Source organism: Oreochromis aureus, linkage group 15 (assembly GCF_013358895.1).
Source record: "Oreochromis aureus strain Israel breed Guangdong linkage group 15, ZZ_aureus, whole genome shotgun sequence".
Lineage (NCBI taxonomy): Eukaryota > Metazoa > Chordata > Actinopteri > Cichliformes > Cichlidae > Oreochromis > Oreochromis aureus.
In genome coordinates this window covers 20,448,628-20,476,086 of record NC_052956.1, presented here as the reverse complement: position 1 = coordinate 20,476,086, position 27,459 = coordinate 20,448,628, and the positions used below count along the sequence as shown (strand labels likewise).

The following is a 27,459-nucleotide window of genomic DNA, read 5'->3' as shown; positions in this document are numbered from 1 at the left end:
ATGCCCAAACTTTTTTGGAAACCTTCTGGGTTTACATGGGTGCCGCAGTTGCTGTTGGAGGAGGACCAGACAGAGGTTCTGGGCCTGGGCCAGACAGGGGCTCTGGGCGGTGTCGGAGCCGCGCATGCTAACAAAGATCGTGTTGGAGCAGTTTATCGAGGGCCTGCCGGGGATAACAGCAGCTCCATTAACATCAGCACAAGAACTGCGCACCAGGAGCTTCAAGGTGTGCCCTTCCATGGCTGAGCAGCTCCTCTAATTGTAATGTGCAGCAAAGACGGAGTTGGCCAAACAGGTGGCTCACTACATGCACAAAGACATTAAAAAGGTTTTCATCTGTATGGACATGATCGAGTTTCAGGAAAACACGGGTGGCAAGTTCATTGGCTCTCCACCAGGATATGTGGGACATAAAGAGGGGGGGTCAGCTGACCAGCTGTTGACGGCATGTCCCAACGGCGTTGTCTTGTTTGATGAAGTGGATAAGGCCCTACCTGATGTCCTCACCATCATACTGCAGCTCTTTGATGAGGGTCGTTTTACATACAGTAAAGGAAAGAATCGAATGCAAAAACGCCATCTTCATCATTGAAGTTGAATGTCGCAAGTGACGACATAGCTCAGCATACATTGCAGCTCTGCCAGGAAGCTAAGCAGGTCAACTGCAGCAAGCTGGCCGATAACCTTGAGGACATACAGAAAACCTTATGGCTCACGGCCATACCACCCTGAGCACGCCCGATCTCGTCTGATCTCGGACGCTAAGCAGGATTGGGCTTGGTTAGTACTTGGATGGGAGACTGCCTGGGAATACCAGGTGCTGTAAGCTTGGGGTGGTAGAGTGGGTCACCTACTCACGGGAAGGTTGGTGGTTCGATCCCAGGCTCCTCCAGTCTACATGCCAAATATCCTTGGGCAGGATACTAACCCCATGTTGCTCTCCAATGCACTCCATCGGAGTGTGAATGCGAGTGAACCTTAGATAAAGTGCTTGTGTGAATGGGTATGATTGGGTGAATGCACAAGTTGTATAAAGTGCTTTGAGTGCTCAGTGAGAGTAGAAAAGTGCTATATAAGAACCAGTCCATTTACCATTTACCAAAAGCGATGACATTAAAATCTCCAGACAGTTTAAAGAAACTGTGATTCAACCAGTCCTGAATGGTCATTTCCGGAGGGACAAGTTTCTGGGTCGTATCAAGAAATTGCCTACTTCCTGCCATTCTGCCACTCAGAGCTGCTGCAGCTGGTCAGCAAAGAGCTCAACTTCTGGGCCAAAAAGGTGAAAGAGCGGCATGATATCACTCTTCAATGGGATCGCTCAGTACTGGACCTGTTAACAGGCGGCTACAACATGCATTATGGAACTTGTTTCATAAAGCATGAGGTTGAGAGGAGAGCCGTCAGCTAGTTAGCTGCAACATACGAGCAGATGCTACTGCCCAAAGGCTGCACGCTGCATCTGTCTGTCCAATCAGAAGGCCAGAAAGAGCACAGCACTCCCAGCCTGCACTTTGAGGTGATTGGAGAGGACAACTCATCGAGAAGACTGGACAGCTGTCTATTGCTAAGCCATGAAAACTAATAACAAAGGATTAAAAATGCTAATATACGCGTGACCATATTTCCACATGCATGACTTCATATTCACTTCATAGTGTAGTTAACACAAATTTTATGCATTTGATCTGTAAAGGCCCTTAGAGGATTTTTAATGCTACTAACCAACGCTAACTCTAACTGCTCCCAAAACCTGTCATAGCTGTAACTCTGTCTGTGAAGCTGGATTTAAGAAATAAGTGTTTAGCACCATCTTCTATCAGTACAGAACATGACATTACCTGATTGGTTCGTTGTGGTCAATAGACTTACATTAGTTTATGTTAGCTAACTAATATCAGAACAAATAACTGAGTGGAATGTAAGGATACCAAAACTAAAAATCAGTTTAAGGTGACCACTTTTGTGCTGTCTCTGGCTACGACAATGAGATTTGTTAAGAAATCGAGGATATGCTGTCCACTTTCACTCTGTCACTTTAGCATAAAAGGTTCTTTGTTGTTTGGCTAGGCGAACTAACATAGGAAAATTTGAGTCAAGTGAGAGGTGGTTTACTGAATTGACAAAATGCAGTGAGAAACTTTTTTTCTTTATCTGGCCAAGTGTAGCGAACAGCGCAATCAGCTGATGCGATTAGTGCTATTTTATGCAGTTAAATAACCTTTTTTCCCCCAAGAACATCCAACCACTTTACAACATAGCAGCTTACTACATGTTCATTACACCACAAGCATAACTAGATTTATTACTAACGCACGATCGGGAATCCCATCAGCATGTCCGCAGGGAAAATAGGTTGATGTGTGTGAAAGAAAAAAAATGCCTGGAGTTTTTATTTTATTTTTTTGTGGTGTTGTTAAAACTTTGTTGTGCTTAGGAAAAGAGATTATTTTATTGCATGAAATAGTGCTCATCGCATTTTGTGAACATTTGTTTTGCCAGATTGCGTGCCTCTAGCTTTTGGGTCTGGTAAATCAAACAGACTCTGCTCCACACTGTTCTCATTTATAAAACTTTCCCATGTCAGTGCAGCTAGCCAAACAATAAAGACTCACTGACAGTTAATCCCCATAGCTCCCTAGACTCCCATGTGTGTGTCCCACTCCGACGTCCATGCTCGTGCTCCTCCGACGAGCCCTGATCCAGCAGGGCCACACACACCAGGCCTGAAGGTGCCTGTAACTTGGCCCACAGAGAACAGCTGCATGCACATACACACACACACACCGGCCTACATACAAATGTGGACAGAACAGTAGCACAGAGCAGAAGACACACACATCAAATAATAATAATAAAAATACTAGTCCACACTGCTCACGGACCCCGAGTCCCTGGAACCGGGTCAGTGAGAGTTTTTTAGTTTTATTATCCTTATATTCACCCCAGTTATTGATTCTGTTACTCGTTAGCTAACATATTCTAATGTAAGTTAATTGACCGCAGCGAACCAACCAGATGACGTTATGTTCCATAATGACAGAAGATGGATCTAAACATGCTTTTAAAACTTTAAGCACTTATTTGTTAAATCCAACTTCACAGACAGAGTTACATCTGTCAGTCTTTGAGAGCAGGGCTCAATGGTGTAAATTTGCCTCAATACATTTAGTGTTTCATTTCCGATCTTCAGATCTTTAGAGTTAGTTAATGTTAACTTTCAAATAATTACCATAGTTGTTACTTCAGCAGATTGTTTATCTAAGACATTAATTAATTAAAGACAGACATTATTTTAATGTATTCAGCCCACTGAAGTGTGTTAAATTGATTATTTTATTGAAATATATGTCAAACATGACGTTTTAGTATCTCTTTTGCATCAATCGTCATAGCCCAGATTTTGTGAGGGACCCATCTACATTCCACTAAGGTGCTTATATTCACAGAGTAATGGTAAAGTGGACACAATATAAGAGTTCCACTATAGGTTTAATTCATGGTTTTATCATGTGAACTAACACACTTTTTTATGCAGTATACATTTTAAGTATGGATTACATTTTCAAGTAATCAGTCATTTAAAATTCCACGGACTAAAATAGTCACATTTTGAATTTATGTGTGTATTTGTGTGTTTGAGTGAGAGAGAAAGAATACAGGATGCTGTTTGCTTCAGTAAAATGTGGTGATAATGACCCCCAAATTCATCTGACCTGAGGCCTTTCACAGAGTAGTTATGCCTGTGGGCTGCATCAGTAAACTGAACTCAGCTTTACTCAAAATGTATTCAATCTTTTATAAGCCAATTGGTGCTACCCTCCAAAATAGTCTGAGTTTATCATGTGGCCCCTTGTGAAATGAATACTGTAAAGCTGTAGTGTTTTGCCTTTTACAGTCGTGGTGAGCAAAGCAGGATAAAGGGTCCAGAGATAGTGAAAGTATATTTAGGTATTTTATAGATAAATGTAAAAACAGAAATATTGTAAATAAGCTGTGAGTTATATGACTACAGTAAACAACAACCTGGCAAGAAGTAGAACTAGAGCACAGGTGTATATATACACATGAGAACAGCTGAGAGTAATGGGAGGAGGTGAGGTTGGTGTGATGCAAAATGAAAGACTGGTGACCTCTAGTGGAATGAAGGGGAGCGACAGGGAAACGATCTGTAAACTAAAGCTCATTCCACGGGCACTATACGACATTGTTCACAGCTTAAAAGATCAACCTGGTTCCATAAACACCAGAAAGCTAATCATAGCTATTGTGGTGACAGTAAGTAGAACTACACAATAAAAGACACATGGTTTTATTGTTTTGGCTGGTTGTTGAAATGAATTCATATTGGCAGCACAGATTATTCCCTTCAATAAAGAAAAGCATTATACAAATGGATTTTTTTATTGTTATTTAGTCACTAATATTAAATGCAGAGACAAGAAGATAACTATATGCCATGGATTAGTTGGTTTTAGGACCCAAATACAGAAGTAAACCAAAGTGAGCTTTTGTATTTGGCTGAATATGTTTCAATAAGTCCAAAAAGACAAATAGTCACAAACCAACATCCAAACTACAGGGAAACCACTAAAGGCATAGATATAAAGTGAGAGACAGCTGGTCAGAGACAAAGAGAAAAGAAGACAGGACTATAACTGATGAATGATGATGATTTGGAGGGGATGAATGTAATTACACACAGGTGAAAACAATTAGGGCAGAGCAGAAGATCCCAGCAGAAAGAAGCAATTAACACAGAAAATTAAAGTCACCTTCAAAGGAAAACAGGAAAGACAACTAAAACTACAAATCCCACAAAACATGATAAGAGAAAGGGTACAAGTACGTAAATGAGACATGAAGTAAAAACACACAAAAAATACTCCAAATAGGCACCAAAACTCAATAAAAACTAAACACCAACCAGAACTCAAAAACTCAAATAATACAACAAAACTAAAGCTCAGCATCACCAGAATGCTAAAGACATCAAAACAGGAATTCAAACCTCAAATACAACATAAACCCAGAGGATGATGACGCTGAACGCTGCTGGCCAGCTGCCATCTTTTCTCAGGTTATTTTACTGGCTTAAACTGAAACAACAAACAGATTTTTAATGAAAATGTAACCCCATATGTTTCTGATTACTAACAACATTAATGTCTATATAAAGTTTTTGTGGTTAGATAGAAAGACACTGGTTTGGTTTCATACAGCAAAAGTTTACCATGTACTGAGAGACAAAGTTTATATTGAGAAACTATCTTGTATCTGGTGTAATAGCTGTATGTTTTCCATCCACCCAGTCTTGTCTTCACTTCATAACCTTGTGAAAATAAACCAGGCATCAACTATATTTTCATTAAAAAATGCAAAAATACATTATTTATATATTTATAGACAAAAGAAAACAGCATTGCTGTATAGAACAATAATACAGCCGGCACTCTCACAGTAACAGGTGTTTCTTTTTTAGACATATTAAATAAAACAATGTGTTCCACATCTCTGTGTCACATTAGATCCTGTTAGATTGCCTGTAACACAGGCAATCTAACAGGAATATTTTAAACCATTTAGCATATTGCTAACAAATTTCTCCATGAGAAATCAAAACAAAAATAGTCTTTGAAATCCTTTTTGTATAATATTTGAACTATATGGCTGGAAAACTGACAGTAGAGTAGATGTTGCTGGGATGAGCAGTGGCTGCAGCAGAAGAGGAAGGAGCCTTCACAGTGCTGTATGCATCATCTTTGTCATCATCCTGAACCTGAGAAAAAAAAGTGAAGCTGTCTGACACGTGACTTAACATAAAAAAATACATACAAACTTGTCAAACAACATGTGCCCAAAATGCTGACTTTGATTAATTTAAATATATGTGTTTCATGATTTTGAGGGTTAGTAATTTTTTTGAGTGTAAGGTAATGCTAGAAGAGGACTTGCAATTTTAAAGTAAACAATCTGGATCAGCTGCCACACATAAAGTTAAACAATCTGGATCAGCTTGCCATCACAGTGTGTTTTTTGTTTTGGGTGGATGACTGGATTTTTTTGGGGTCCTTAGGGACTAGTAAAGCGCTATATAAATACAGGCCATTTAAAAGGAGGCCAAGGAGATTGGCCCTGTAATTGTCAGTGGAACTGGTGTCTGGTATGGTTGGTACTAGAACATTTGTTTCAAGACTGTTGGACCAGTACATATAATGTATAGGTTGGACTTCTAGGTTGGTTTGACTTTAGTTTAATTCCATAAGTTTGTTTTATTACAAATAAATCATTATTTGCTAGTCTTGTGTTTTCTACTCCTTTGGAATAAATTGGTTCTTATATAGTGCTTTTCTACTTGAACACTTAAAGTGCTTTATACAACATGCCTCATTCACCCGTTCGTACAAACACTTTTTCTACATATAAGTGCTTTTTATCTAACATTCAGTATCTTGCCCACAGATACTTTGCCTACAGCAGCCAGGGCTCGAACCACCAACCTTCCAATCAGTGGATGATTTGTATGAAATGTATGAATTACTTGGGGGTGGGTGTGGCCTAGGAGGTGAGCCACAACCACTTAAGAAACAAAAAACAAATAACTGTGTGTCTGTGCTCATGCACGGGTTATAAGTGATACCATGCATGATGCATGGCTCTGTATGTACGATTGCATGTGTTTGTGTGTCTGAATATATCTAACTGCTCTGTGTGAAACTTTATGAATCAGAGGTGGATATTACATTTCTGTCATTTGGCTTTTGGACTACCATTACCTCCTGGCACTTTACATCTCCCCTCATAAAATCCTCTCTAAGCTACCAACAACCATCCATCCTCCCATATCTGTCTGTTCCTCAGACCTCAGAATCGAATTCACAGAGAGCTTAAAAGACAAACAAACACATCCAAACTTTGAATAAACAGCCTCACATATGTTCAGAGAGGGAGACAGTCACAGTTTGCTGTCTTTAACAATCTCAAAGGTTATATGTCCTTGTTTGTACGGAAGTCTGGTGCAATATGTAGCTTCATTCGCAATTGTGCAATGCTTGTTTGCATCCTTGTTTCTCTAATAACATTTTCATGTTTCATGTCAGACGTGTTGTTGCGCTGCACAATTACTTTTATAATGCAGCAATACTGCACTGCATGCAAAACAAAAAAGGGGGAACAGAAAGGGATCTCAAAGCTGTTAAGTTCGTTGCTACGAGTTTTATTCACATCGATCAAGCATCCTTCAAAGAAACATCTGGCTTTAAAGATTAATTTGTTGGAATGCAGCAAGATAACATTAAAAATTAAATACACACCTTCAAAATAGAAGGAAAATGGAAACACAAAAACAACCATTTATATTTAAATGCCCTTATAATCTTTTTTATATAATAACAGCCATTTTCTCTTCTTGGTTGCTGTTGTTGATCAGTGGGGTTTGACAGAAACAATGAGTCATAGCTGTTTCTGTCACAGTTTATTACAACATGCTCTTTATCATAATCTATCTGTGGCAAACAAACAGCAACAGCAACAAATATATCTGATTGTGAGTTCAGACAAATAAATTGTCTTTTTTGTAATTACCTCTGGTTTCTTTTGTGTTTTTGAGTGTTTGTTTCTCTTCTCAGTGTCAGTCGCCTCATCTTACTGACTTTTTTGCATTTATTATTTTCATGTTTTTAAAATTCAGCTATTTCCCTTTTTTGCACGTAGCTCGTTGACTCAAACAAAAAACATTCCTATTAGAAACTTCTGGCTCTCAGTCCTCTGCTGAACCACATTTACCACAAGAAATCCAAAACAATCTCATGAACTTCATCTACAGTTATTACTAAATAACAAATATCAGAAACGCAAAAATATATATATATATATATATATATATATATATATATATATATATATATATATATATATATATATATATATATATATATATATATTAGCTTTTATATTGGATTAGTGAGTTTTTGTACTTACTGTGTTTTTGTCCGTCTGTGCTTTATTAACTGAAATTAAAAAAAGAGAAAGTTGATTTCAGTTTAAAATGAAAATTCAAAATCATTCAAATTTCTCATTGTTAAATTTACCTTTAGTTCTTGTCCAGATGTTAACTGTGACAACAGTTATTGTAAGCACGGCTAAACCCACAGAGACAATAACGATTTTCAACAATAGAAAAAAATCTGTAAAAAGAATAGAAGCATATAATTACTAAACTTCCTTACAGTTTTCTGGGGGGTTTTTTTGTGAAGATTAAGACTTTTGCACAGTATGTAGCTTGTAAGTTTATTGAAGGAAATATTTTAGGCGTTTCCTCACCTGAGGGCTGCTGACTGAAGGTAAACTGCTGCACTCTCTTTGTCTTAGTATCAGTCACTTCACACTTCAGTAACTGATATTTTGGTGAATGAATAAAATGAGACTTCGGAAATGAAACGGTGGTGGAGCAGTCAGTGTGTGAGGTCACTACTTGGTTGTTCTCTTTGTCCACATCGTGACCTTTAATCAGCCACTTCACTGTGTGACGGCACCTTCCATACGTCAACACAGAGCAGTTTAATGTCATCCTATCATTGTCCTCGTATTCATTCACTGTAAAACAAAATGAAATAACTTGAGATGAACACAGCACAAAGCAGACAAATGATCTGAATTACTGTAATTACAATCATCATATTTATTGTTTTAAAAAAAGAGTTTGAGATGAAAATATTTTGATGTAAATACTCACAGGTAATAACAGAGAGATCAAATAAAGAATGATGAACCAGAATTTTGTGACCCTCTGTTTCTCCTAATTGGTATTGTTTACAGGAATAAAGACCAACATCCTCAATCGTGAGCTTCTTTATACGCAGAGAACAGTTCGCTGTAACATTCAGTCTGTCTGATTTAGTTTTGAGTTTTTCACTAATCTGTCCAAGTGTGATCAGCTCTGCTGCTGTTTTATTTCTTGAAATAAAGGTCCACGTAGTACCGTCACAGTTATTCTGCTCATCTAGCACATTTAGACAAGGCAGAGTGACGTCATCTCCAACTTTTGTAAAAAAGGATTTTTCATTTGCAAAAACTGTTGAGAAGATTGAAGAAAAATGTGGAAATAAATTAGAATACAGCAGTTTTTACAGTCAAAGTAAAGATCATTTTAGACACAAGTTTATAAACATAGGATCCTCAGCTGTCTTTTTTACTGTAAAGGTTTGTGATTCTAATAATATTGATAAAATACAGCTATTAAAACTGTTTCCTGTATTCTTACCTACAATCTGAATCATCAGCATCAGACATGAAAACATTTGAATCCATCTGAATTCATCCATCGTGCTTCTCTGTCTCACTTCTTTCTTGTTCTCGATCTCGACTGTCACAGTCTCTGAACTGTTGACTCTTTAAGACTGTTTGCACTTCCTGTCACACACACTGACCACAAGTTTAGCAATTTTCAGTTATTCCTCTTTTTTCCTTTTCTTGTCAATGTTTCATGGGTGGAGTGTATCAGCTTTTCAAAAATCTCAAATTCATGACGGCATTTAGAATAAAAAGAAATTACTGTAATTTGGTGCACTTATTGCTGGTGCTTGACACCTTTAAGCTAAAAAGATTACTGTGGAAATTGATTGTGTGAAGATTTTTAATAAAGCTGAATGTAGCTTTAGCATAATTAAAACCATTCCTAGATCAGTAAATCACCCACATGCAACAGACAGTTGAAGGGTCACCAAATCTACCTAAGAGAGACTATAACTACAGCTGTAAAAATATGTAATAAATCAGAATGTTGTTTTTCACTGTTAATCTTGGGGTGTTTTAGGCACTGGTCCAGTTTCTGCAGTTATCAGTATATTAGATCAGTAAATCAAATGAAAATCTTTCTATAACTTCTAAATGCAGAAAGTTGCTTTCTGGTGTTTCTGCTAGTGATGGCTTGAAACTTTCTGAAGCACCGAAAATCGAAAAAAGGTTCATTATTCGAAGCTTTTCAACAAAGTGCTCTTTGGTGTCATCTAGTGGCTAAAAATATGAAGAGCAGCTTGAAAGTAAAATGAACTGCTTCATTGGAGCTGTAGAGCAAGCGGAGCCGACAGCTGCTGTTTGCTGTTTGATATTATGTGATAGTTCTATTTTATTAATTAATAATTCTGATTAATAAACTTTCCTTGTTTAAACATGTGCTATAGTGTCTTCTCCCTTTGCTTGTGACTTCTTGACATTTGTAAACATAATAGATAAAAATACATTGTGTATAATGATGTACAACACACTCTTCTAGTAGTTTGAGAGTAATGCTTGTGCTGTGAGGTCCCTGCATCGACATAGTTATGTAACTGGCCAGTGAATGGGTACATTTATATGCTATAACTTATATAGTATAGTGTATTTTCTTTTAGATTCATCCTTTTTCAACACACCTAATCACCTGGGGTCTTGTTATCAGGCCTTTGCCAAACTTGATGGCATTATGGGTCAAAACCATAACAGCTGTAAGGTTGTTCTGCTGCAGGTTGTTATTTAGGAATAGACAGAACTTATTTCTTTTGTATGTTTGTATGACCTGGGGTGACTCGGGTATCTCTCATTGTCACTCACTGGTTTTATTTAGCTATTTCTCTCTTCTTGCTGACTCGATCTCTCTCATTGTCACTCACTGGTTTGCTATTTCTCACACCAAAACACAGCACAAATCCAGACAGTGATTCTCTTCATTATAAACCACTGAATCAGGTACCGAAGCAGTGACGTAGAGGATGAACCTTCAGACATCACCGATCACGTGATTCTGGCCAGTCGAACCAAGTCTCGACACAGTAATCCACATCCTGGGCTCAGTATTAGCAACTCTGCTTCATGGTTCACATCAGACACTCACCGGCCTGATCTCCTGCTGTTATGAATACTCTGGACTCTGGAAAGGACAAAATCGGACATCTTGGCTTCTCACTCCTCCACTCCGTCAGAAACTCACCTGTTAGCCAAGTCTTTCATGTTAAATAAAGTTGTTAATTATTTATTTAAGAGCAATGACTTGTCTATCGTGTCTGTATTTGAATCCAACATTTCTATTGGCTGTCACAGCCCTTGACATCTATAGGGGATTGAAACTCTTTCCTAATTCCTTGTTGAGGATTTCTGTGACCTTTTGTTCAAAATTTCCCCCATCCATCTCATATCCTGACCTAAAGTCAAAATTGATTTTTAACAATCCTAAAGGCTGGCAATGAAACAGTGGATATTACTAATGCAAAGGGAGTTTGTAGTTTGTCCTTTGCGCTACTTTGTTCTCTAATATGTGCCTTTTCTCTTGTTTTGTATATATTGCTCTAGTTTGTATAAATTTCTCCTGTTTGTTTGGACTTTTATAAAATTTCATCCCCAGATCCCAGTCTGACCAACAATCTGCACAATGCACTACAATAGTTCAGTCCACAGGCACCATCACATGGCCTACAGTCGACACAGCTCAAATGGTCATTCTGGACCCATAAGACACTCAGGCACAGAGGAGACCTAAATGAAATAATAAAATAATAATAATATAATCAGGTGCTTTTATTGTTTTGGTTGATCAGTTTAGTGATTTCATACAATATAAAATATCTCTCTTCAATAAAGAAAGATGTTAAACAAATGGGTTAAAAGATATATATAAACTTAAATTAACTGAAATTTAATGAAAAGAAGACTGACAAGTGAATGTCATAGAGTCGATGTGAACAGGACACAAATGCAGGAAAAACAGAGCAAAGAGAGTTATTTTATTTGGCTAAACAGGAGGACCATTGAAAAACTAACTAACCATCAAAATAAAACAGGAAATAAAGAAAAGACAGGACTCACCCTAAACATGATCACAGAGGATACAAGCACATAGATGAGACAGAGGGAACACAAGGGAACTAGAAACACAAGAAGAAATTCTCAAAATAGGCACCAACACTAAATAAAAGCCAAGAATTCAAGAAAATTAAATGCAGGAACGGGGAAGTAAAGCACTCAAATAATACAACAAAAAACTAAGATTCAAAACTCAAATGCAACACAAAGCCCTTGGACCGTGACTTCGAACACTGTGGGTCATGTAGCAGTCCAGCTGCCAGGAATGCCAGTGTTTGATGTAATTGCCGGAGTACCCGGGGAGAACCCACGCAAACACGGGGAGAACATGCAGACTCCACACAGAAAGACCCCGGCCTGATAGTGGAATTCTTGCTGTGTGGCAACGGTGCTAATCACCGTGCCACCGTGCTGCCCCACGGCGGTGGCACAATATATATTTCAATACTATCGATATATATATATTTTTTTTATATATATTTTTGGTATCCGAGTAAAATTTGCAGCTGCTGCATCTGATTAATGATGTTTAAAGGGACCAATGAGGATGTCAAAGGGGATAAATCCTGAATGTGCACATTTTTACGTTTAGACCAATTTACTGGACCAGCTTCATCAGATGTTTGTTTGGGTTGGCACAGTGCTCTGAAAACCAGCGATGGTGGTTCACAGCTCGAGGTTTTTATAAAGAAAATTTCAAAATACAGAGAAAAAAATATTTTTACCACATCTAACAATCCGATTGTTGGTTTGTTTTTCTTGAACAAAAGCCAAATTTTGTGTCTCTAATATATTTCTAGTTTATCTGAAAACTTTCATCATTCCAGCTCTACATGGGTATAACGGTACGATACGACTTACTGCACGTTTGTATCATGATTTCAGTCTGTTTCAGAGTTGTGACACCTTTGTTGTATGAAATGTTTGTTTCCTGTTCCCCTTTTTTGTTTTCAAATGTGTTGCATTAGCTGAAAGTGGAAACGCACAAACATCCTCAGAGCACAGTCTTTGATGATTTTGGGGTAATCTCCGTAACTGTCAGTAATTTCTTACACTGCTAGTGTTGAACTTTTTTTTTTTGTTAAATCAAAATCCAAACGGATGTTTGTAAAGTGTTGAACAACTTCTGTGTCATGTGGAGAAATAAATAATAAAAAAAAGATGTTTTTCTTTGTGGTTGATTTCATTTAATACCCACAATAAATTATTTCAGAATTTTTAGTTACATAAGTAATTTAATGGCTTGTTTGAATCTTGTCGTTGATTGGTGGTTAGCTCTATCATCCTGACTCAGTACTGGCAAAGGTCATGTCTAAATTGGCCACTTAATTAAGAACAAGTTTCTCACTATATAAATTATTTTAATACTACAAAGCTCATTTAACAGCTCAAGGATCCACAAAGGTTTACAGCTTCAGTATTTTATAGTTACAGTAATGGAAATTGAAAAAAAAATGACCATTGGTTTTATCAATGAGTTTTGCAACTAAACTGATCTAGCTTCAGGATGCATCTAAAATGCATTCAGGCTGGCTGTGTGGTGTTGTGGAAATTGTGAATAAACTACAAACACCTGGTGAGTGTCTTTTTGAGGTGGGTTTAATTACATGTTGCAATATGGAGAGAAACGCTCCGGTCAAACGCCAAACAGGTCTCTAACGATGGCCGCCGCCCTGATCTCTTATATACACACACAGATAAAAACATTCCACAACACATCACGTGAGTCTATACCTTCAGTTCAGCTTGTTGTGGAAAACTTCCCCTTCAAAGAATTACAACCCTGCCGTCACCTCCCTGCCTCCCACAGACAAACCCCAGGCCCCCACTACCTCTCTGTCCAACACCCCCACACACGGCGCCTGGATCTCTCTGACCTCCTCCCAATGACCTCACTGTGTGTGTGGAAACATAAGACACAGATGTAAAGCTATCCTAAGTGACAAAGTGATATTGTTATAATATGTTATCAATACATAGAATAAAGAAATTTGCCCTTACAGTGGTAAATCCCAGTGTTACTGCTCATCAAGTCAAGCTTTAAAATCAAGAGGCTATATAGAAATCCTTTGAGAAAATCCTTATACGTATCAGAGCTATTGGGACAACACAGACTTACACAATGTCAGGTGGTTTTCATGCTAGTTATAATAGTGACACGAGATTAGTAGCATAAATTTGTATTAATAATAATAACCAAAAAAATGGGTTACAAGATATAAATGTTTATTTATGTGCAGAAATAAAATAGAAAACAGTAGACTTAAAAATTGCTCATATTAAAATGTAACAAAAACAAAATTGGATGAATGTGGAAGGAACTGAACAAAACTTAAAGAAGAAACCCGAATCACAAGATCCAACAAATGATGAGGGAAAGATAAAGGGGGAGGACAGGACTTTATATACATTGAGGACTAGTTGAGGTTGAGGATAAACACAGATGAAGACAATCAGGGCAGAGTGAGAAATAACAAAAATAAAAAGTAGGACTAATGCGATACATGAAAGAAAAGTAAACTTCAAAGTAAAACAGGAAATAACAAACTAAAGCTACAGCCAGTACTCGCACTAAACATGATAACAAAGAGGTTAAAGGATGTAGATGAGACAGGGGAAACCTCAAGGGACCTAAAACACAGAAAGAAATAGACACCAACTCTTAATTAAAAAACATAATAAGAAGACTTCAAAAACTGAAACACTGGAACAGTGAAGTCATTAAAATAGACACCAAAAGTCCGTAACTGAAATAATCTGTATGAAATAAGGCTCAGCATTACTCCAGAACTCAGATACAAACACTTGGTGACACTGGATGCTGGGAATCATTCAGTAGGTCAGCTGCCATCATTACTTGGTAAATTTAATGCTTTTAATTAACCTGAACTGCAAGTGTAAGCAGGGTTTAAATGAAATTTCAACCTCCACATGTCTTCTGCTGAACTAACCAGGAACAACTTTTAGTTTTTTGTTAAGCTGCAAATATGTTAATAATATACAAATGTTTGCAGAAAAGTTTTTTCCTGTAAAATATCGTAAAATATAAATTTATAACTATATCATTAATATCTATACAAGGCTTATGTGGATACATTTAGATATTCACACTTGGATCACATTATGGAAACACACTGGTCTGATTTCATAAAGAAAAGAAAGTTTCTATTTACATTTATTTACATAGTTTTAATGGAGGATATAAAGACGTGATTCTGGATTTGAAACCAAATGTTTGTTATAATAATGGTATCTATCTAATAGTTTATGTTAATTAGTATGTTGCTATCAATCTGTTGTATGCAAACACAAAATTAGTCTTTAACTTAAATGCGAGTCCTTTTTGTCAACTTGAACTATGTGACTGGGAAACTGACAGTAGAGTAGAGGCTGCTGGGATCAGCAGTGGCTGCAGCAGAAGAGTAATGAGCCTTCACGGTGCTGTAGGTCACTGCATCACCTTCATCATCACCCCGAACCTGGAAAACAAGAGTGACATAACACTGTGACCCTGAAGTGGATAAGCGGTTTGATGGAAGTACTGGAAGAGCACTTAGAGATCACATGCTTCTGTGTTCAATACATTATTTTTAGTTTCAAAGAAATTGTTGAAAAAACGTATTCTTTGTTTGCCCATGCTCAGCCTCTCCACCAAGTTCTATGAAGTTCTGTTTTGCAGTGAACAAGTCACCCATCAAATTTTTTGTACTTACTCACATGATTGCTGCAGGAGGACTCAGTTAACTATGCTCACATCAGCATAAACAATCCATAAAAGGTCTGCATGCTGTAATAGCTGATGTATAGCCCTTGCCCTTCAGGGGGGGTTGTGCTCTCTGTGAGCTCTTGTTACTGATGTTACCAAATAAATAAAAAAATATATACTGTATATAAATGTAGTAAATAAATAAATAATACATAAAGACAAAATCTTACCTGAACTTTATTCGTGGTCTTGTTGTAGCTGATTGTAGCGTAGGAAACTTCAGGATCCGCCTACACAGTGAAGACAAGAAGATACAGACACATGACCAATGATGATGAGATGATGATTATTATGCTATCTAACATTAATCTATCTGTCATCTGTTATCTGTTATTATTATTGTTGTTGTTGTTGTTGTTGTTGTTGCTTATAATAGAAGGTGATCACATGCGCTATGAAATGTTTTTTGTTTCAGTCTTTGTGCAGTGGAGCTGAATCAGTCTGTTAGAGAAGATGGCCAGATGTGGATGCCCAGATGCTTGTACCTCCTCCAGCACATCAACATACTCCATATATCTATTCTCTTCCGCTTATCTTTATCAGGGTCACAGAGGGGCTGGAGCCTATCCCAGCTATCATAGGGCGAGAGGCGGGGTACAACCCGGAGAGGTCGCCAGTCTTTCGCAGTGGAAACAGAGACAGACAGACAATAATACCCTCCCAGGATAAACACTGGTTATGTAGCCATCATCTTCCTTCTGAAGTTTTCACCATCTGTCTGGTCTTGTTCACATCCAGAAGCAGATCATTCCTCCCAGACCACTCCTCAAAATCATTCACTAGTGCTCTGTGCTGTTACAATTAATAATACTTCAAATACTTCAAACCACTGTAGAATTGTCAGAGTATAGCTGTAGGTGAGTTGGGTGGCATATAATCCAGATCCTGAGGTGTACAAAGTGAGCGAGGAAACTCGATAGTTGTTTAGCTCTGATGGTGTTAAATAGGAACTGGACAGGATGATTTCCATAACATTGGAATCTTGTCCTGCTTCAGATTCATGTTGTAAATGTGACTCAGGATCACAGACAGCTGGATAGCACAAGTCCTCAGCGGAATTGTTTTTATGTAGTTTCTTCAGAAGTTTTCTAATCTGTTCAGAAGTCACAGCCAAGCAGTGGGTGTTTCTCAACTACATCCGTAGGTCCTCAGTCCATTTCTGCAAATCTGAAGGCTTACGTCTTTGTATTAAGCAGTTTTTTCAGGTCACACTGATGTATAATATAGTAATACTAGCATCAGAGTCTCAGTGTGTCATGCATTTACATTTAGAGAACACATTAAAGAATAGGTGGGTGTAACTCTGCTCTGGGTGTAGTGTGTGATCTCACCGAGTCCTGACTGGTTTGAGGAGCAGACCGAGTCTCTGCAGGGTTTAAACTCAGTCCCTGAAAAACAGACATAATCTGGTTACATCAGGTGGTAAACTGTGTCTGTGAAGGCAGCTTAGTTCTTGTTAACACCGCTCAGAGATGATCGGATTTGTTGTTTATTTAATGTCAGTTGAAGAAACATTTAATTATTTATAGTAAAACTCACAGCATCTTCATCCATCTGTGTTTTGTTTCCTGTAAAGACACAAAAAGTCAACTTTAACATTCACTTCAAAACTTATAGAAGTTTTATTTGTAAATCTTCTCACCTCTAGTTCTCTTCCATCTGATGAAAAACACAACAACTATCAAGAGTGAGACCAAACCCACAGCTGGAATGATGAACCACAGGACACCTGGCAAAAGGAGAAAAACAAAAAGCCTCTAAAGCATTTTCTAGTTTAAAACATGGAAAATATGACTAAAGTGGGCTGCTGTGTTTACAAAGTCAGCTGGTATAATGTCAGAGACATTCACTTTCATTCACATTATGTGAACAAAAATCAGTTTATTTCTATTCACAAAGAAAAGAAAATCCCAGGAACAGAAAAGTTTGAGTTCAGACGCGTGATTTTACTGACAGACAACGATTAAATGAATAAATATATCTCCACCCACAGCCATGATATTCAGAGACAGATATTTATGTTTAATATTTATGTTTAATACAAAAATGAAAACATTTTCAGACCAAAAGTTTCCATCTTATGTTTCCTGTAGGATACATGTCTGACTGTCACTCAGCTAAATGTAAATAAATGTAATGAAACGACTGGAATAAAAATATAAAAACCAAAATAGAAACATAATAAGTCAAATATATGTTACAGTATATTTTTAACTTTTCATTTGCAGTCACATGGTTGAGTTACCATGTTGTGAATCTCCTGACGGTTTGTTGTTTGCTGTCGTGCTTTCACTTTCCACAGTTTTTGCTGTTGTATCATCTGAAATTAGAAGTTGAAAAAAAGAGAGAGAGAGAGAGAATGTATTTTTCTTTTGTTTGGTCAACTTAATTTTAGTAACATCACCTGATTTTAGAAGCGTCTTAATTGTTGTTGTTGTTTCAGTTTTTCTGGCTGGTTTCTTTGTTGTTTTTGTGTCACCTGAATAAATGAAATAACACAACATAAAACTTTTCCATGTTTTTCATCTGTTGTAAATTCAAACTTTAGCTGATTTTAGTCGTATTAAATAGTTGATCATGATCTCACCTGTTTCCTCACCTGAGGTCTGATGGCTGAAGGTAAACAGCTGCACTTTTCCTGTTTTAGTATCAGTCACTTCACACTTCAGTATTTTATGACTTGATGAGTATAAATAATTATACTTCAGAATAGACAGAGTGGTGGAGCAGTCAGTCTGTGAAGTCACTATTTGTTTGTTCTCTTTGTCCACAGCTTGACCTCTAAGCAGCCACTTCACTGTGTGATGACACTCTGCATGTGTCACCACAGAGCAGCTTAACTTCACCATATCAGTGTCCTTATGTTCAGTCACTGGTGAACATAATGTAATAATGTGAAAGACAAAATCGTGTATTAGGACAGATATACTAATCACTTTAACTGATTATTGTTTAATTATTATAAATATGATTAATGTTTTTATTTCAACAAGAGTTTGAGCTAAAACTATTTTGATGTAAATACTCACAGGTAATAACAGAGAGATGAACCAAAGACTGATGAACCAGAGTGTGTTTAGATGGTGTTTCCTCGACTTTGTATTGTTGACAGGAATAAAAACCAACATCCTTAACTTTGAGCTTCTTTATAAGCAGAGAACAGTTCGCTGTAACACTCAGTCTGTCTGATTTAGTTTTGGCTTTTTCACCAATCTGTCCAAGTGTGATCAGCTCTACTGCTGTTGGTTTGTTTCTTGGAGTAAAGGTCCACGTAGTACCATTACAGTTATTCTGCTCATCTATCACATTTAGACAAAGCAGAGTGACGTCACCTCCAACTTTCATAAACATGGATGTTTCATTTACAGATACTGTTGAGAAGATTGAAGAGAAATATGAAAATAAATTAGAATACAGCAGTTTTTACAATCAGAGTGAAGATCATTTTAGACACAAGTTTATAAACAGAGCATGCTCAGCTGTCTTATTTACTGTAAAGGTTATTGACTGTATTAATATGAACAATATTTAGTTTGACTGCTATTAAAATGTTTCCTGTATTCTTACCTGCAATCTGAATCATCAGCATCAGACATAAAAACATTTGAATCCATCTGAATTCATCCATCGTGCTTCTCTGTCTCACTTCTTTCTTGTTCTCGATCTCGACTGTCACAGTCTCTGAACTGTTGACTCTTTAAGACTGTTTGTACTTCCTGTTATTTGTCAGTCGTCACATCCTCACCACAACTTTAGTAATTATCTGTTCTTTCCCTGTTTTGTTGATGTTCATGTTTCATAGAGGGGTTCATCAGCTATTTACATCTCTGAAATTCATGAATGCATTTTTATAAAGAAAAACTATTGTAAAGAGAAATGATAAGAAGACTCAGCAGGTGCACATTGTGTCCATTTGTGTCAATGACGTGTTTGACACCATGAAAACAAAAAGATGACTGAGGATGATGAATGTGTGAAGATTGTTAGTAAAGATAAATGTTTCCATCCTCTTTGTTTTAACAGAGCTGTTAGAAAACAGACAGCACATAAGAACAAACAGTCGAAGCGTCAAACTCCTACATGCAGGCTGATGTCTAAGACATGAAGATATCCAACTGCAGCTATAGAAAATACAGCAGATAAGATATGTTAGTGGACTGAGACCCTCCTCTTCCTCATTGTTAACATGAAGTTATTTCTTTCTGAGAGCTGAAGAGGGAGTGTTTCTGTGAGAATGTGAGAACCGCAGCAGCAGCAGAGCTCTGGACTTTTGACTGTATTAATAGATAAACATCAGAAACACAAATGATTAAAACACTGATGAAGCCTCTGTTTTGGACCCATTTTCTCATTTTTCAGTTTGTCCATCTTTGACTTGTCTTGTTTCACCAACCACTAAATGGATCTCTCTCTTCTCTCCTCTGTTCTAAAAATGAGTTTGGGGAATTACAATATCCTCTCATCATGGTGTACTAAGGATATTTATATTTTATGAGTCACAGTCAGGAGGATGCAGGACAGAAAATGAGGAGGCACAAATGAGAGGAATGAGAAATTCCTTGGGAGATGCAGGTGTGATTAACAGGTGACTGTACACAAACTGACAGACTGAGGACCTCTGGTGGACAGAAAAGGGTACTACATTAAAAAAAAGTTCAGCCCTAAACTGTGACAATTAATAATTTATTTTGCATAAATACAGTTTCACCTGCAACAAACACTGAAACTGGATAGAAATCTGTCTTAATATTGAGATCAAATTATCATAAACAAAACAGAATATTTATACAGATTCTAAAGATCATTAAACACATGTTATAAAACGCACACTGGAAAAAATACAAGATAGTTAGGACATAAAAACATCTTCAATCAGACTAAAACAAAAATACCATGAAACACACACACACACACACACACACACACACACACACGGTTAAAATGACATGACTGCATTCATCCAGATATGGTTTTAACAAATAATAACCCCAGCATTAGTGCAGCGTAACTGGCTTCGGCTGCTCTTCATTATGTTAAATCCCAGGATGAACCTGGTCATGAATTTGTCATGCTGCAGTGTCCAGCCGGAGGCGAGCAGCAGCCAGAGTATCCAACACTCATCATTCAGTCACAGAAGGGCTGACAGCTCTGAATACATTAACATAGACATAACATAGATTAACATAGAAGTCAAAATGGACTCATCATATCTAAGATATTTAATGTTTAAACCAGATGAGATGATACTGATAATATAACAGCAGTGATTTTGTTGATCAGTGCAGTCTGATTGAAACAGCAGAGTTTCCCACATTTTCATAGTTGACTGGAACATCTTCACCTCTATCATAATGTACCTGCCAAATAAATTATTATTAGTCCTTTATTTATCCAGGTAAAAATCTCATTTCCAGGATAGACCAGGCATCATGGCTGCAAAAGTCAAAAGCAAATGCATCACATAACTACAAAACAATTAAAAAAAATACAATATTCCTACAAACAACAACAACAGATCATTAAGAGCGACATTAAAAACAATCACAGTGACTAAAAGAGTTATTCTCTCCTTTCTTTAAGATGGACTTACAACATAACCATTTCTAACATTTTCAGTCGCTTCTGCAGATTATTCCAGGAAACAGGGGCAGCAAATTTAAAGTGCTTTTTTCCTAATTCTGTTCTGATTTTCGGGGCAATAGATTGTATGATATCGTGGGAATGATAGTGGCTGCTATCATAATGTTCCTGTCAAATAAGTAGAAACAAGATAAAGTATATCAGATTAGATTAAGAAACATGCATTTTCTTTTTTTTAAATCCTGTCTTGTCTGAGAGTGTTTGCATTCAGAATCATGATCTGAATGTGATGTTGTGCCAAACACATTTGCTTCTCCAACATGAGCTCTACAAATTCTTTACAAGCTCCTCTTGTTTCTGTTTCCTTGACCTGTTTACTTTTTTATTTCTGTTACGTTGTATTTAAAAAGGAGGGGTGGGTCATTGCCCAGTACAGCCAGCAAAGACACATGAATGGCCCAACCCACTGCGGTCTGTGAAGCCCACGCCCCCTCCTAACACACACACACTTCACTTTGCTGCCTTCTGGCAAGAAGTTCCAGAGCATTCAGGTCCTCACTGCCAGACTGCAAAACAGTTTCTTCCCTCAAGCCGTCAGACTCCTGAACACTCGGTGACTGGACTGACACACACACACACACACACACACGTCACTACCTCAAGCACTTATCTGCACAATCTCCTACACGCACATGCACAACTTAATGGAAATATAAGACTGGGAGCTGGAAGACTGCCCCAAGAATGAGAGAGACAGCTAACAATTGGCTGAGTAAGCGCCCCCATTCCCCACACCCCGCCACAGAAGGCAACCAACTGCTAACCTGAGTTTGCAGTGACAACGCCTCAGAGCACCACAGTGCCTGAGGCAGCACCTGTGGCCCCCCACCTGTTGCTCCCACTGCAAATACCAGTTGAGAGCATATAGATGAGTCCCAAGTCATGGGACTGCATCCCAACCACAGTTATTTTCACACCTGACAGTAGACACACACAAAAAGGACAAACTAACAAACTAGTCTGAGTCTGAGACAAGCTTCAGCCAGCAATTGATGCCCCCCTCCCCCCATCTCCAAAAAAGGGCCTGCAGGCATTGAAGAGCCCCTGAGACACAGACGGGACATACTGATGCAGGCCAACCCACCCCATAGAGTGAAGCAGCCAAGGGGGGCTAAACCACTCCCAGACAGGAGGAGACCCAGCCAAAAACTGGGCAACCCAGGGAACCAGGGCTCCAGGCCCTGCAAGTGGAAGAAGAGCCCAGCAACCAACCAGGAGCACCTGCAGCCATGAGCACAAAATGCAGCACATCCCAAGACTGCAAGGGAGTCCCCACCCCAGCCCTTCACCACCACCTGAGGACGGTGCAGGAAATTTACATGATTAATAGATTTCATTTTTTTTATTTAGAAATATCAACATTGTTGTTATCAACATGACACATATGAATACAGATTATTTATAAACAAACATGATTTATTATGTGTTAGCGTATTTATTTATTCAGTGCATGTGGGTTATTTTTTGTTGACATTTTCCTGTTTTTTTTAACTAGTTCATTTATTTCAATTAATCAGCTTATTTGTAACCATGTTAAAACGGTCATTTATTGAAATGTGTTAAAATATTAAACTTTTTTGAATTCCTTCTAAAAATATAAAAAAATGAAGGTTTAAGTGTTTAGAAAAAAATTGGAATTACTTTTAAAATGAGTACAATGTGTTTAATAAGTTTAAAAGAGCATTTCCATTATATGTGGTTTATTCTTACAGGTATCCTGTTTATTATGAAGAGCTCATGATTGTAAAAGGCACTGAATGTGGTTGTGATCGGTAGCTGGACTGTGAGAATTTGCGATGGAAAGTATGAGAAGTTTGTAGAAGTGTGTATGAATGAACTGGAGTATCTGCTTGAAATCCACCGAGCAGCTGCTCACTTTAGTTTTAGTTCAAGATCCCTCGCCATCCTGGAGATGCTCGCTGACCTCTCTGCATTCCTTCATACATAACTGGTATGAACTGGTCCAATTTCAGATGGCATACTGTTCCATATCATTTTCTAATGACTTCATTTCATTGTCTCAGCCACAGATGATAACTGGAGACATACAAAGCTATAAATAAAGCTACAGAAAAATCAGCTGGTGGCCTATAGAAACCATGTCCTCCACCCTCTGGAAACATGGGACCACAGAGCTCATAGAAGCAGCATAAAAATGGCGTCTAAAGTGAGTCTAAAGTCGTCCACAACCAAATCTGGACTATAAATAGCCCGTACACGGAGACCCTACAGATGTCAACACTTGATGTTTAGTAGACATCTGAAAAAAGATGGCGTTCCAAAACAATCCCTTCAGTGGACTGACGTATAAAAACGTCACTCTGACGTCACCTTGCGCAGTGGGGTGCGTCGTGTTTTGTTAATTCGTGATTTGTTGTTCAAATTCTTTTGCTTTGCATCCTGCTGGTTTTCTTTCAGTGTGTCAGCTGTTGGGACAAGCTTAACAACTTTATCACAAATATTTAATAATAATTTCAGTGATAATTTTAAGGCAGATGACAGCATCAATGATCCACTTTCCCAAAGCAAACTCTCACATGTGGGGTTCAAACCAACAACCTTTCACCTATAAACTTCTGACTCTCAGTCCTCTGCTGAACCACATTTAGCTCAACAAATTCAAACTAATCTCTGAAATGTTGTTTACAGTATCAGAAATACAACATTTAGAAGTTTTTGTTACGTTGGATTACTGAGTTTTGTACTTACTGTGTTTTTATCCATCTGTGTTTTCTTCCCTAAAATGAGAAAAAAGTCAATTTAATATTAAAGTGAAAATTCAAAATCGTTCAAACTTCTCATGATTAAATTTACCTTTAGTTTTTGTCCACATGTTGACTGTCACAGCTGTTATTGAAAGTGCTGCCAATCCCACAGAGACAATTATGAACCTCAAAGATACAAAATCTGAAAAAAGTGAATCAAAACTTCTAATTATTCACATGACTTCTTTGCAGTTTTCTGTTTAAATTATTTTACTTATTTATTATGTAATAGTTTAAATGTAAAGTACACAATAAAGTTAAACACCTGAAATTTGATGCACTCAAATTCAAAAGCATTTTCTAGTTTAAAATATGGAAAATGACTAAAGATGGCTGCCATGTTTAAAAAGTCAGCTGGTATAATGTCAGAGACATTCACTTTCATTCACATTATGTGAACCAAAATCAGTTTATTTCTATTCACAAAGAAAAGAAAATCCCAGGAACAGAAAAGTTTGAGTTCAGACGCGTGATTTTACTGACAGAACACGATTAAATGAATAAATATATCTCCACCCACAGCCATGATATTCAGAGACAGATTATTATGTTTAATACAAAAATGAAAACATCTTCAGACCAAAAGTTTCCATCTTATGTTTCCTGTAGGATACATGTCTGACTGTCACTCAGCTAAATGTACATAAATGTAATGAAACGACTGGAATAAAAATATAAAAACCAAAATAGAAACATAATAAGTCAAATATACATTAAAGTATATTTTTAACTTTTCATTTGCAGACACATGGTTGAGTTACCATGTTGTGAATCTCCTGATGGTTTGTTGTTTGCTGTCGTGCTTTCACTTTCCACAGTTTTTGCTGTTGTATCATCTGAAATTAGAAGTTAAAAAAGAGAGAGAGAGAATGTATTTTTCATGTGCTGTAAATCATATTAAAGGCCACTTTGAACTGAAAAATAAATAAATATTTTTGGTCAACTTAGTTTTAGTAACATCACCTGATTTTAGAAGCGTCTTAATTGTTGTGGTTGTTTCAGTTTTTCTGTCTGGTTTCTTTGTTGTTTTTGTGTCACCTGAATAAATGAAATAAAACAACATAAAACTTTTCCATGTTTTTCATCTGTTGTAAATTCAAGCTTTAGCTGATTTTAGTCGTATTAAATAGTTGATCATGATCTCACCTGTTTCCTCACCTGAGGTCTGATGGCTGAAGGTAAACAGCTGCACTTTTCCTGTTTTAGTATCAGTCACTTCACACTTCAGTATTTTATGACGTGATGAGTATAAATACTCATACTTCAGAACAGGCAGAGTGGTGGAGCAGTCAGTCTGTGAGGTCACGGTTTCTTTGTTCTCTTTGTCCTCAGCTTGACCTTTAAGCAGCCACTTCACTGTGTGATGACACTCTGCATGTGTCACCACAGAGCAGCTTAACTTCACCTTATCAGTGTCCTTATGTTCAGTCACTGGTGAACATAATGTAATAATGTGAAGCACAAAAAGTGCATTAGGACAGATATACTAATCACTTTAAGTTATTATTATTTAATTATTATAAATATAATTATTGTTTTTGTGTTTTTGTTCCAAGAAGAGTTTGAGTTAAAACTATTTTGATGTAAATACTCACAGGTAATAACAGAGAGATCAACCAAAGACTGATGAACCAGAGTGTATTTAGATGGTGTTTCCTCGACTTTGTATTGTTGACAGAAATAAAGACCAACATCCTCAACTGTGAGCTTCTTTATAAGCAGAGAACAGTTCGCTGTAACACTCAGTCTGTCTGATTTAGTTTTGGCTTCTTTACCAATCTGTCCAAGTGTGATCAGCTCTACTGTTGCTGGTTTGTTTCTTGAAGCAAACGTCCACGTAGTACCGTCACAGTTATTCTGCTCATCTATCACATTTAGACAAAGCAGAGTGACGTCATCTCCAACTTTCATAAACATGGATGTTTCATTTACAGATACTGTTGAGAAGACTGAAGAGAAATATGAAAAATAAATTAGAATACAGCAGTTTTTACAAAGTGAAGATCATTTTAGACACAAGTTCATAAACAGAGCATGCTCAGCTGTCTTATTTACTGTAAAGGTTATTGACTGTATTTAGTTTTGTTGGTTTTAAAATGTTTCCTGTATTCTTACCTGCAATCTGAATCATCAGCATCAGACATAAAAACATTTGAATCCATCTGAATTCATCCATCGTGCTTCTCTGTCTCACTTCTTTCTTGTTCTCGATCTCGACTGTCACAGTCTCTGAGCTGATGACTCTTTAAGACTGTTTGTACTTCCTGTTATTTGTCAGTCGTCACATTCTCACCACAACTTTAGTAATTATCTGTTCTTTCCCTGTTTTGTTGATGTTTATGTTTCATAGAGGGGTTCATCAGCTATTTAAATCTCTGAAATTCATGAATGCATTTTTTATAAAGAAAAACTATTGTAAAGAGAAATGATAAGAAGACTCAGCAGGTGCACATTGTGTCCATTTGTGACAATGACGTGTTTGACACCATGAAAATAAAAAGATGACTGAGGACGATGAATGTGTGAAGATTGTTAGTAAAGATAAATGTTTCCATCCTCTTTCTTTTAACAGAGCATGTTAGAAAACAGACAGCACATAAGAACAAACAGTCGAAGCGTCAAACTCCTACATGCAGGCTGATGTCTAAGAGATGAAGATATCCAACTGCAGCTATAGAAAATACAGCGGATAAGATATTTTAGTTGACTGAGACCCTCCTCTTCCTCATTGTTAACATGAAGTCATTTCTTTCTGAGAGCTGAAGAGGAAGTGTTTTGGTGAGAATGTGGGAGCTGCAGCAGCAGCAGAGCTCCGGACGTTTGACTCTGTAATAATGACCAGATAAACATCAGAAACACAAATGGTTAAAACACTGATGAAGCCTCTGAGCCTCTCTCTCCACCCAACTACCTCGTCTCTCACCTCGAGCATTTATTTATTTTATTTCTTAAGTTTAATGTTTAAAAATCACTTATTTTTACATGTATGTTAGAGATCAGAATAGATGGCCTGAATGAACAGAAACAGTCTGTATGTGGTTTCTTGGTGGAGAAACTGTTCAAGCAGGAAGAAAAAGCTCAAACACGTTGTGAAGAAATGTGAAACAAAAAAACAGCTTGAAAAGTTCAGAGAAAAGAGAGATCAGAGAGATTGAGGAGAGCTGACTGAAAAACTGCCCAATTTTTACTTTCTATATCTTTGACTCGTCTCCTTCCATCTAAATTCCTCCAACTAAGGATGGAAATGTAAGTTGGGGGGACACGAGTAGAGAGAAGTTGAGGCAACAAGTGTTTAATGAAATCAAACATCCTTTGCTTTGGAGCCTCAGTTTGAAGTGATGTCAATTAAATATGAAGTTTGACTGAAATGAATTTTTACCCTGAAAGTAAAAACTGAGTCACAGGAGGAACAAAAGGAGAAGGAACAAATTATGGAAATGAGAAAAGTCTTGG

General features: G+C 37.3%; 3 protein-coding genes and 1 non-coding gene across 5 annotated transcripts; 1 reads left to right on the top strand and 3 right to left on the bottom strand.

Moving 5' to 3' along the window:
- The first annotated feature begins 710 nt into the window (after positions 1–710).
- LOC120433364 lies at positions 711–829 on the top strand. Its single transcript, XR_005608520.1, has one exon. It is a non-coding gene; the product is annotated as a 5S ribosomal RNA (ribosomal RNA).
- Positions 830–4,645: 3,816 nt separating this feature from the next.
- LOC120433107 lies at positions 4,646–9,367 on the bottom strand. Of its 2 annotated transcripts, none has more exons than XM_039598682.1 (6): positions 9,263–9,367; positions 8,735–9,073; positions 8,323–8,595; positions 8,091–8,186; positions 7,981–8,009; positions 4,646–5,779 (listed from the first exon to the last, which is right to left on the bottom strand). In XM_039598682.1, exons 1-6 carry the CDS (start codon positions 9,321–9,323, stop codon positions 5,663–5,665), a joined length of 915 nt encoding a protein of 304 aa, XP_039454616.1. In that variant the 5' UTR covers positions 9,324–9,367; the 3' UTR covers positions 4,646–5,662. The 2 variants fall into 2 exon arrangements, with proteins under 2 accessions (XP_039454616.1, XP_039454617.1); XM_039598683.1 differs by having other exon boundaries at positions 9,267–9,351.
- A 4,686-nt stretch (positions 9,368–14,053) lies between these two features.
- LOC120433108 lies at positions 14,054–18,685 on the bottom strand. The gene is made up of 9 exons (XM_039598685.1): positions 18,631–18,685; positions 18,189–18,473; positions 18,006–18,080; positions 17,847–17,921; positions 17,244–17,330; positions 17,141–17,169; positions 16,933–16,989; positions 15,772–15,831; positions 14,054–15,314 (listed from the first exon to the last, which is right to left on the bottom strand). Exons 2-9 carry the CDS (start codon positions 18,448–18,450, stop codon positions 15,192–15,194), a joined length of 768 nt encoding a protein of 255 aa, XP_039454619.1. The 5' UTR covers positions 18,451–18,473; positions 18,631–18,685; the 3' UTR covers positions 14,054–15,191.
- A 1,595-nt stretch (positions 18,686–20,280) lies between these two features.
- Positions 20,281–26,208, bottom strand: LOC120433104. Its single transcript, XM_039598679.1, has 8 exons — positions 26,122–26,208; positions 25,602–25,955; positions 25,153–25,437; positions 24,970–25,044; positions 24,768–24,842; positions 24,056–24,148; positions 23,951–23,979; positions 20,281–20,749 (listed from the first exon to the last, which is right to left on the bottom strand). Exons 1-8 carry the CDS (start codon positions 26,180–26,182, stop codon positions 20,726–20,728), a joined length of 996 nt encoding a protein of 331 aa, XP_039454613.1. The 5' UTR covers positions 26,183–26,208; the 3' UTR covers positions 20,281–20,725.
- Positions 26,209–27,459: the final 1,251 nt, after the last annotated feature.